The sequence below is a fragment of the Rana temporaria genome, chromosome 6 (genome assembly GCF_905171775.1).
Source record: "Rana temporaria chromosome 6, aRanTem1.1, whole genome shotgun sequence".
In the NCBI taxonomy this organism is placed as follows: Eukaryota; Metazoa; Chordata; class Amphibia; order Anura; family Ranidae; genus Rana; species Rana temporaria.
The window spans coordinates 56,875,463-56,887,628 of record NC_053494.1 but is presented as its reverse complement, the minus strand read 5'-3'; the positions used below and the strand labels follow the sequence as shown (position 1 = coordinate 56,887,628).

The window sequence follows — 12,166 nt, the reverse complement described above, 5'->3', positions numbered from 1 at the left end:
TCCATTCGCCTTTGGGCTGCTATAGCTGATTCCGTGTTAGTAAAAGACGATTCGCGCTTTTCTGTCTGTTACAGCGTGATGAATGTGCTTACTCCATTATAAACGGTAGTTTTACCAGAATGAGCGCCTCATAACTTGCTTCTGAGCATGCGCAGGTTTTTTACGTTGTTTTAGCCCACACACGATCATTTTTTACAACCCAAAAAACGACATTGTTTAAAACTACGTTAAAAAATGCAGCATGTTCGAATTTTGTTTTTTGTCGTTTTTCAGAACCTGAAAAATTATGTGAAGCCCACACACGATCATTTTAAATGACATTTTTGAAAAACAATGTTTTTTTCATGCCGAAAAATGATCGTGTGTACGCGGCATTAACCATCATAGGAAGCAATAATTGCAAAACAACCAAGTGGGGCTGGTTTATTTATAAAATAATTTAAGAAAAACTTACTTATCTATGAATTTGGACAATCCATACTCCAACATATTAATGAGAGATGTATTGGGTTCTGGAGTGATATCAAATCCAACAATCTCACTTATCTAGGAAATAAAATAAATAAAATACTATAATTATTAAAGAATATGTTGATGTGCAAGGCAATGACAATTATGGATACAAACTAGTCACAAAGAAAACATTATATTTTCATGATTATGCCGAGATGTTTGATAATTCATCATATTTTTTATCTACCTCTTGTGTAGAAGAATGTTGCTCTACCGAATAAAAAAAATGTTACTGCAGTTTATGCAAAGCTTTAATTACCAATTTCATTGGATGTAATTGTGTCTGTGGATTTGGGGAGATGGAAATAGGATTTTGGTGGATTTTGGTGGATTAGAGAGGAATGATTAGGTCCCCTGATTTTAAAATGTTGAATAATCGTAATGCAACATTATTGGCAAATAACATCATGAAATGCTTTTATATTGTAAGTCATAAATATAAAATGTTGCTTATGGTGGATGCTCAAGACAATACTAATTGCTATGGTCCTCAATATAATGTTGTAATGTAAGAACATTGAGCCACAGCAGTGTCACAGGAAGGATGTAGCATGACAGACATAAATTGTATTGGGGAAGACGGTTAGTGGTAGTACTTCAAGGAGGCCAGGGGGCTTGGGTGGATGCCTGGGATGTCTCTGGTATTTCTGCTGGTTAGTGCTCTGTGAATATTTAAAACAATTTATATTTCTTTACTAAATTGTTGGGCTATTCCATACATGGGGTAGTCATTACACATTGCAATCATTATGAGTTTTCTAAAGAGGGCTTTCTTTGCAGACTTTGTCTCAAATAAATGTTTTGCATAGCAACTTAAAAAAAAGACAAACTCATTTATTACTTTTGTGTACTGATTTCAGCTTGGACTATTTAAAGCGTAATAAAAACAAAAAACAAAAAAAAACACTTTTTTTTTAACACAGGCACATCTACAGTATCTCACATTTTTGTAAATATTTTATTTTATCTTTTCAAAGAAATTACACTTTGCTTTAAAAATCGTGCAGCTGAAATTTCAGTGCGAGTTCAGGATCGATTTGAGGTTCATGCACAGATGTCTATTGAAACCGCTCCCGAAGTTGTCAAAAGTAGTGCAGGAACTACTTTTGAAAATCGGTGCAGAGCTGCAAAGTCGGTGTCTCACTGATTGGGACAGTGTAGTTGCCGGCAAAAGGCTGCATATTGGCATGCGATTTGACATGTCAATTCGCACCAATGTGAACGGGGGCTAAGGGGCACTTGGCCATGTGGTTCATTTGGATTCTGTGAATGGATCTTGGTCAATCAGGCCTTTTATCTTCCGAATGGCAAACTTCACCAAATCAAATATTATGTTGATTGTAAAACTCCAGGGATTGTCTATATCATGCTCTGTGAATTTGGGACCCATTATGTAGGCAAAACTATATGCCAATTTTGGCGAAGAATAAAAGATCATGTCTACTATGCCAGAAATAATTTATTGGGAGACATACAGTGCTTTAAAGTATTCATACCCCTTGACATTTTCCACATTTGGTCATGTTACAACCAAAAACGGAAATGTATTTTATTGGGATTTTATGTAGACCAACAAAAGTGGCACATAATTGTGAAGTGGAAGGAAAATGATAAATGGTTTTCAATTTTTTTATAAATAAATATCTGAAAAGTGTGGCGTGGCGAGTGAATACTTTGTAGAACCACCTTTCACTGCATTTACAGCTGCAAGTCTTCATGGGTATGTGTCTACCCATATCTAGAGAGTGACATTTTTGCCCATTCTTCTTTGCAAAATAGCTCAAGCTCTCTCAGATTGGATGGAGAGCATCTGTGAACAGCAATTTTTAAGTCTTGCCACGATTCCCAATTGACTTTAGGTTTGGACTTTGACTGGGCCATTCTAATACATGAATATGCATGATCTAAACCATTTCATTGTAGCTCTGGCTGTATGTTTAGGGTCATTGCCCTGGTGGAAGGTGAACCTCTGCCCCAGTATTGAGTCTTTTTGCAGACTTTAACAGGTTTTCTTCTAACATTGCCCTGTATTTAGCCCCATCCATCTTCCCATCAACAGCTTTCCTGCTGAATAAAAGTATCCCCAAACATGATACTGCCACCACCATGTTTCACGGTGGGGGATGTTGTGGTCAGGGTGATGTGTTTGTGTTCTGCCACACATAGCGTTTTACTTTTAGTTCAATGTTGGTCCCATATGACCAGAGCACCTTCTTCTACATGTTTTCTGTATCTTTCACATAGCTTCTAGCAAACTGAAAAAGGGACTTTGTGGCTTTCATCCAACAATGGCTTTCTTCTTGCCACACTTCCATAAAGGTCAGATTTGTGGAGTGCATGACTAATAGTTGTCCTGTGGACACATTGTACCATCTGAGCCGTGGATCTCTGCATCTCCTCCAAAGTTACCATGGGCCTCTTGGCTGCTTCTCGGATTGCCTCTCCTTGCCTGAATCCTGAATCTCCTTGCCTGATCCTGATTCTCTCCTTGCCTGGCCTATTAGTTTAGGTGGAAAGCCATGTCTTGGTAGATTTGCAGTTGTGCCATACTCTTTCCTTTTTTGGATGATGGATTGTACAGTGCTCCGTCAGATGTTCAAAGCTTGGAATATTTTTTAATAACCTAACCCTGCTTTAAACTTCTCCACAACTTTATCCCTGACCTGTCTGGTGTGGTGGACTCCATTCACTAATTAGGTGACTTTTGAAGGAAATTGGTTCCATTAGATTTTAGTTAGGGGTCGCAGAGAAAAAGGGGACTGAGTACAAATGCATGCCACACTTTTCAGTTATTTATTTGTAAAATAAATAAAACTATTCATAATTGTCCTTTCTACTTCATAATTAGGTGCCACTTTGTGATGGTCCATCACATAAAATCCCAATAAAATACATTTATGTTTTTAGTTGTAACATTAAAAAATTTGGAAAATTGCAAGGGGTATGAATACTTTTTCAAGGCACTTAGTCTATAGTCCTTAAACACAGGGATGACATTGGTGTCATAAAGTTTGCAGCTCCTGAGCACATTCCTGAAAATCCCAGAGGTAGGGATTGGGACAAGGTGATTCTGTAACGGTAAGCCAGGTGGATTTCTTGTCTCAAGGCCACATGTCCGCCTGCCCTCAATAAGACATTTAGCTTCAAGCTCTTTTTGTGAGGGCCACTCTCTTATTGTGACTGTTTTTACAAATTCCTTATAAGATTCTATGTAAGTTTGGTTACTAATTGATATTTCTACCCTCTTGCACAGTGTGACTGGTTGGCCCCTTCTCTGTTGTGGGTGGCATAAGCATCCTTGGCCTATCCTCCCTATGGGGGGTGTTCGGCCCTGTTTTGTATGGCTTCCGTGATCGCACCTTTGGCATTGGACGGTTGCCATAGACATGTCCGTACGCATGTGCAGCTTTCGGAGCACGTTGCGCGCTGACATCAGCGCTGATTGCCACAGGTTCATAACGCGGGGCACGGCATGGGTGTGAGATGGAGACTAGCTTATTTATATTGATATGTTTTGTGGATTCCAGAGGAACGGTGTTGCATCACAGAGCCATTTGCAGATGGGTAACTTGATGATCCAATGTGATTTATTTCTGACCAATTGTTTTTGAGGTCCATCCTATATACTTGCTCCCATGAGCCTGTTGCATTGTATGACAGCGAGTATTACTCTCTCTACAGGCATTTCCAAATTAGCTTTTTCTGTGAGTCCCCTTTAGTTATACATATATAAATATATATGTGTTTACCTTTAAGATATCCCATTGATGCTGGTAGGCCTCGCTGCCCCTATTTTTTCCTTGCCGCTGCATATTCTATACTGCGTTTTGACCAAAGTAAGTTCACAGCAATGAAGCTGGATGCTCTTTTTTGGCTGGATATATATTACTTACCCATAATTTTAAATTTTTAATTATTTATACATCTTTTCATCTAGGAGTGCAGTCTTTTTTACCATCCGCACTGTGGTGTTGTTCTAGGTAACTTAAAAAAACTAGTCATGTTTATGGGTCCTGAAGAAACCAAGTTAATGGCGAAGCGATGATCGTAGAGACAACATCATATCATACCACTGTATGGACCATGTTAACCTAATCTGTATTTGTTAATTTTTTATTGTATGTATATTTTTGTACCCATTTCCCCTGTAGGGGTACTATAATATCTTTTAAATGGTTTTCTAAAAAATATATGGTGATTTTACTTAATATGTCTCCTTTCTGTGACCGATATAGTGCATCATTGTAGGATACTGGGGGCTTCTCTGGTTAATTTGTAATAGTTTTGTATGTACTGTTTGGATGAGGCCCAAACTGCAAGATGCAAACATTTGGTGTTGTAAACGTGAAGCACTGTGCATATTTTCAAGAAACAAACCTTTATTTTCCCTTGTAAGCAGATTTGCCATATAATTGCACCATTGTGTGATAAAATACAAATATATTTTTTAAATTTCATGTTCTGGCATCAGGATTAAAAACAATGTTGCTTGATGACCACTGTTGTGTTGTTTTAAAAAAAATATATATGATGATTGGACAAGAAGGTTCAAAAACCTAATTTTCTCTGGTGGGCCCCAATGTCCCAGTCCAATCTTATTTATATGTGCCTATGGACATCAACAACCCTCCACTTATGTCAGCAAATTAATCTGCTTGTTCCTGGTCTACAACCCCACCTTCACTTTATGGATATTCAAAAAAAATCTTGGGAAGTGTATTTCTAATACAATATCTAGCTTTAGATGCTGCAATTCTGCAAGGATTTTCTGTGGAAGCACACACTTCTTATTTACTTAAAAATACTGTACATTCACCGTGGCTCCAACATAGATGGGCTGAAGATCCACCGAAAATGTAAGAAAGTGGGCAAATCCAGTGTTTCAAACACACCTTGATTCATAAGTGAGTAATATATAGTTGTGTAAGTATGTTTACTGAAAAGCTGCAACAATAAAAGTCCATTTTGATATATATATGAAGAAGGGCATAGATATAGAGTTTATTCTGAGTTCATACCACAATAATAATTTCACAGTTAGTATAAGCAGGCCCGGATTTCCCACAAGGCCACCAAGGCCAGGCCTCGGGGCGGCAGGGTGCCAAGGGGCGGCAGCACCATGGAATCCCCCCGACGCCTGGAACATACAGTTAATGGCGGTAAGTTGCTTTCTAGCAGGACTAAATGTAGTGTGGGGGAAATACTAAGAAATAATAATTAAATTAATAAAATAAAAAAGTAATTAAAAAGTAAAGAATAAGAAAAATAATATTAAAAATAATAAGAAAGAGTAAATGACAAGCTACAAAAAAAAAAAAAAAAAGTGATTAAAAAGTAAAAAAAAAAAGAAACAAAAAATATTTGAACTAACCGTGCCGCCCCTGCCATTAGGTTGCCATTCTCTGTTGATTTGGGGGCAGTTTGGTTGGCGGGGAGGGGGTGCATTGCGGAACCTGGCCTTGGGGCGGCAGGGAGAGCAAATCCGGCCCTGAGTATAAGGCTCCTTTCACACTTGTGCGAATTGTCCTGTGACTTGGGACTGCAAAGTCGCAGGACAAGTCATACCCCATGATTTCCAAAGAGTACCATTCATATCTGTGCGACTTCAAGTCGCACCAACTACAAAGTAGTCCCTGCACTACTTTGGTCCGACTTTGATATGAGTTGAGGTCCATAGACCTCAAGTTTACACTGGCATTCCCTGAAATCGCGGCCACAAAATTGCAGTAAAATGGCTGAAAAATCGTGCGACTTTCAAGTCGCAGCAGTATGAAAGGGGCCTAAGGTCTATTTCATAGATGGAGCTTCATGTAAACTGCAAACTAGATGTTATACCTCTTCCCAGTGGCGACTTTTCATGCCTCGGTTACAGATGACAGAGATGATAGGAAGATGTACTTTATACTTGTCAATTTTAAGCTTCACATTCTCTGCTACCCTCCTGGGTCCTGGCATGTCAGCAAATGACTTAGCCAGCTTGTACATCGTCCTCCACATATTCCCAACTTCTTCTGAGATGTCCTCTGCATTTAAATCCTGGAATGCACCTGTTCAGGAAATCAAGACAAAGAGGAAAGATTATGATTCTTTTAGGATTATGAGTAAATGGTATTTATTTACAGGTCTCGTCTGAGACCCCTGTATATGTTGGCTTTTTCTTTGCTATCAAAAATCACTGTTATGCCACATTATCATATATTACCGCTAGTAATGTTAGGGTCCTTTCACACTAGCGGACCGTTCGTCCGCTCATTACAAGTCCGTTAACGGACTTGTAATGAATCCCTATGGGAACGCGTCCGTTAGTGGATGGAGCATCCGCTAGCGTCCGCGTCAGTCGGGATCCGCTTTTCCGAACGGAAGAAACCCTATTTTTCTTCCGTTCGGCGGAGCGGAACTGATGCAGAAGGACAGACGGTCCGTCTGCATCAGGTTCCCCATAGGGGACAGCGGAGCAGAGACAGGGCGGTCCCTGCACTGTGTGCGGGGACCGCCCTATCCGCCGACAGCTGAGCAGGGATCCCCGCTGAGCCGACGGAGACACACGGAGCGGACCCGGAAACGGTCCGCTCCGTGTGAAAGAGCCCTAAATCAAATCCCTTGCATACAGTTGTGGTGTATTAATATTTAGTCAGAAGGTTTTCATATTTGTTTTCACAAGCCAGTTATGAATTGCACTAATCTCTACATTAGCAGTAAGCAGCACATTTGCAGTAAGTAAAATATTTTAATATGCTGAATTATAAAAAAAAAAAATCCTTAGAGTAATGCCATGTACACACGGTCGGAATTTCTGACAACAAATGCAAGCTTGTTGTCAAAAAATCCGACCGTGTGTATGCTCCATCGGACATTTTCTGTCGGAATTTCCGACAACAAATGTTTGAGCGCTGGTTCTCAATTTTCCCGACTAAAAAAGTTCTCGTCGGAAATTCCGATCGTCTGTATGCAATTCCGACGCAACAAAAATCCTACGCATGCTCAGAATCAATTTGAAGCATTCTTGGCATCATTGATCTTAATTTTTCTCGGGTTGTCGTAGTGCTGTACGTGACCGCGCTCTTGGCGATCGGAATTTCCGACAACATTTGTTTGACCGTGTGTATGCAAGACAAGTTTGAGCCAACATTCCGTCGGAAAAAAATCCACGGTTTTGTTGTCAGAATGTCCGATTGTGTGTACGCGGCATTGGAGTCATTTACTCCCATAAAAGGTTATTGCCCAGCAAGCAACAAGGCTCATGTAAATGGAGCCAGTGAACAGCAAATCAGTTTAGATTAACTACACCTTCAATGCAGTAACTCGTCAAAATTTAAATGTAGTGAATCAATGAAAGGCAGTCAACTTTTAAAATAATGCACTGTATTTTTGTGTTATGTTACAATACATTCATGCAGGGGCATTTTCAAGGCTTTAATAAGCCAGGGGCACCTATTGGCACATAGATTAAATGTTGAGAGCTGGTAGGACACTATGATGACCTCTATGGATCAAATCTAAGACAAATATAATATTTTTAATCGAACAAAAATGAATTGGTATAAAAACAGTAATGTCACATTATGATAACAAAATAAATACCGTATTTATCGGCGTATAACATGCACTTTTTTTCCTTAAAATCAGGGGGAAATTGCGTGTGCGTGTTATACGCCGATCCCTGCTGTCTGAGGGAAGAGGAGCGAATGTCACTGAATTACATAGAGCCGTGATCTCCTTCCTGTGTATCAGGCGCTCCGTCACGCACAGCCAGGCCTCGCATTGGACCACTGTACTGTCTATCGTATGACCAGGGGCAGGAGGCGTGGCTTTGAGTGACGGAGCGCCGGGTACACAGGAAGGAGATTGCGGCTCTATGTAAGTCAGTGGCGCTCGCTCCCCCTCTTCCCTTGAAGACAGCAGGGATGAGCTGACACTGAAAGGTGAGACTGCAGATGGGCACTAAACAGGCAGGGCATTTTGGTAAATGTATAGGCTGCAGATGGGCACTAATTAGGCTGCAGTGAGGAGCAATGCTGCAGATGAGCACAGATCAGGCTGCATTGAGGCTGCAGATGGGCACAGATCAGGCTGCATTGATGCTCACATACCATTATTTTGCTTCAAAGTGGTTTATTAAAAATAAAAAATAAATTTTCCTGAAACTTCCCTCTTAAATTGCGGTGCATGTTACACACCGGCGCATGTTATACGCCGATAAATACGGTAATAGCTGGATTAAAAATGAGCTAAATATACATTTCAAAATTGCATAATGCATAGAATGTGTCATCCCCATGTTTAAAAGAGACCAGGGACACAGCAAATGACCCAGCCACATGTCCTTGGTGCGAGGATCTAGTAATGCCCCATGCATTCGTATACACTTAAAATATTTTGTTGCGAATATACTTCCTGTAATCGTTCCAAAAACACATAGAGGGACACTCAAAGCATCAGCTTAAAGTGGTTGTAAAGGCACAAGGTTTTTTATTGTAATGCATTAAGATAAAAAACCTTCTGTGTGCAGCAGCCCTCCACATCCCCACTAATACTTACCTGATGTACACCTAGATCCAGCGATGTTCAACAAGAGACTCGGCTGTCCGGAACTCCACTCCTGATTGGCTGAGATAACAGAATGGCGCCATTGGCTCCCGCTCCTGTCAAAGTCAGTGAGCCAATGAGAAGAGAAAGGGGGTGGGTCCAGGCTGTGGCTCCATGTTTGAATGGACACAGGTTGCTGCAACTTGGTTTGGGTCCCCCTTAGCAAGCTGCTTTCTGTAGCGGCAACTCAACAGGAGAGAAGGGCCAGGAGCACCAAAGAGGGACCCCAGAAGAGGAGGATCTGGGCAACTCTGTGCAAAATTGTGGCATGAGCCTATCTGGGCCTGTCCCTGCAGAGCTGCAAAAATAGGTCACAGGGAGATCAGAGCGTAACCACAGATCTCGAGTCTCCATAGCAAAACATTTTAAATAGGGTCCCCCATCGACTACTCTCGGTGGTAGCTACAATTATATAGTAAGAGGGGTGCGTGACTAGCAACAATCCTAATGACTCCTAGATGGCAATCTTTCCCTCAACAACCTCCCACCCCCAGACACCACAGAGTTGCAATACCTATAGTTAAAGCGTTCAAAAAACCTTGCGGTCAGCCACAGTGGCGTCTCCAGCTTTCATATTTAGGGGGGGCACATGGGGGGACAGGGACAAAAGTAGGGGGGCCAACTATAAAATGCAATTAATTATATATATATATATATATATATATATATATATATATATATATATATATATCCTGGGGCCCTTTACTACGATCCCACTATGGGCCCTTTCACATGTTCTGCAGTGAGCTCCCTTCCTACTATACTGGGGCCCCCCAGGGTGGCAGAAAACAAGAGATATATGTCACCAGCACACCAAGAAAATATAAGGGTCCAAAGCAGTGGGAGAAATATCAGGGTTGCAAAGGTTGTCTTGCCCTGGTGTTCTGCCACAGTGGGGATCCCCAGCTGTCCTGTCCCTGCTATTTACAGCGCTGGTCTGGCATCTGTCTCCTTGGCAGCGATGGCAGTCTATTAGGACCTAGTGCTGGTGACATTATGGGTGCATGCAGGGGAAGGCTGGCACTATTGGTTATAGAGAGCAGAGCCCCCAGCTGGTCACCTAGCAGCAGTAATGCTGTATAACCTTCTCTGTTGACATGCTGATCGGCATGTGATCCAGGTGATGCTCCCAGTCAGATCTAATAAACACAGTATTTATTAGCATCAAGAGTACAACCACATAAATATAATCAACCGTATGATCAGCAGCCATGTGGGCTCTATGCCTGTAAAGTGTGGGCTTTGATCAATAAAATCTCTTATATTTATGACTAGGATTTGACTGGGAGCATCACCTGGATTGCATCCCGATCAGCATGTCAGAGAAGGGTCCACTGCTGCTAAGCAACCTGCAGGGAGCTCAACTGTCTACAACCAATAGAGATGGGCTCGGGTGTGTTTGAAATCCCACTTGCCCGATAACGCCAGGAAGCCGACACTCCACAGTGCTAATCAATGTATGAGCTGCCTAAGAGCTAAGACCAGCCATAGACAGTTTAAATCTCAGCTGGTTCAGCAGAAACTGGCTGAGATTTGAACCATTAATGAGCAGATTCTCTTATAATTATCACTAGTGGTTGCTGTATAGTCACTAGTGATAATCACTGTTTGTCGGGAGAATATAATTGCTGGGCAGGAGGGATATTCCCCTGTCAGCACTGTCTGTGTTGATGGGGGAATCATGCAAGTTTCTTTCCTGCAATCTGTGGATGCAGGAAAGAAATTTGCACCGTATATTATCTGCCTAACTGAAAGTGAAAGTAAATTCTGAATGTTTTGAAAGAACAGGAGAGGGGGAGGGAGACAGATGGGGGGAGAGAAGGGATGGAGATAATGTAGTTCAGTGATTACAGTGTACTGCAGTCTGCAGTGCAGCACACTTAAACACGGCCCAGGCTAGAATATCTGGTTGTGTGAGCGCTCGCATTATGCAGTGTCGGCGAGCACAGGGAGGGGGAGGAATCCCCCGCAGAGCTGACTGGGGACGCTCTCCCTCTCGGGGAGCAAAATACAAAAATTGCAAAATAATTTTTTTTTTTTGGGGGGGGGGGGGCACATGGTGGGGCACAGCATGATGTTGGGGGGGTCAGGGCCCCCTCTGGTCCCCCCCTAGGGACGCCTCTGGTCAGCCATGACACCTCCCTCTGAGAAACATCTAAAAAAGTAAGCAATACTTAAAAAAACATTTTAAGGCAAGCAGTGTCAATGGAAACACAACAATCATATAATGGGATTTTCTCAAATTTGACTGCAAAAGTTAAAATACCCTTTAAGCCATTATGAGATCAATTTGTATTGACAAAGCAACAGACTTACCATTCATCCATTCCTCAGATTTACATTGGAAGTTATATGCAGTTACCCAGAGTTGTTCAAAAGGCACCTTGTTTGTTATTGCCACTTGCAATGAAGGGAATTGACTCTTCTCCCATTCCAGTAATTCCTCTTCTGTATTGATAGCCTATAGAAATTTACCATAATTTATTTATTTTTTAATTTGATATAAAATTTTAAAAATACAAGTAATGTAACTGATTTATTAATGTCTGAGGGGGAAAAAGTTATTATAATTTCTGTTCCCTAAATGCTGCTGCTATTAGAGGGCACACATGAAACAGAGTTTGGTTGTGCTTTTGCAGAGAACAATTTCCCTTACAATAGCAATGTTATAAAATCCTCTTCTCTCCCTTTGAGGCAATGGAGAGTCTCCACTATGTTAGTAAAAGAGATGCTGTAAGGACTGAGGCCCATTTATAGAGCGTTCAGCTGTAGTGGCAGGATATACTGCCAGTGTATGCATCAAATAGCATGGATGGTTGGCCATGTCCCCCAAAGTTTTAACCACTTAAGGCCCAGGCCAATTCTGACACTTTATTCCTGCATGCTAGAAAATTACATAGAACCCCCAAACACCATATATATTTTTTGGCAGAGACCCTAGAGAATACAATGGCGGTCATTTTTATCTTGTACGGTATTTGCGCGGGAAATTTTTCAAACGCATTTAAAAAAAATTAAAGTTTCATGCTTAAAAAAATAATGTGAAAGATGAAGTTACACTGAGTAA

The 12,166-nt window shown here is 41.2% G+C and overlaps 1 protein-coding gene across 1 annotated transcript in view; it reads right to left on the bottom strand.

The window, feature by feature from the left end:
* DNAH3 (dynein axonemal heavy chain 3) overlaps positions 1 to 12,166 on the bottom strand; it is a 483,492-nt gene that overhangs the window by 305,513 nt on the left and 165,813 nt on the right. The window contains exons 17-19 of the mRNA XM_040356847.1: positions 11,416 to 11,560; positions 6,349 to 6,560; positions 455 to 546 (exon numbers count right to left, since the gene is read on the bottom strand). Of these exons, the coding sequence (XP_040212781.1) occupies positions 455 to 546; positions 6,349 to 6,560; positions 11,416 to 11,560 (449 nt within the window). The remainder of the gene's footprint in view (positions 1 to 454; positions 547 to 6,348; positions 6,561 to 11,415; positions 11,561 to 12,166) is intronic.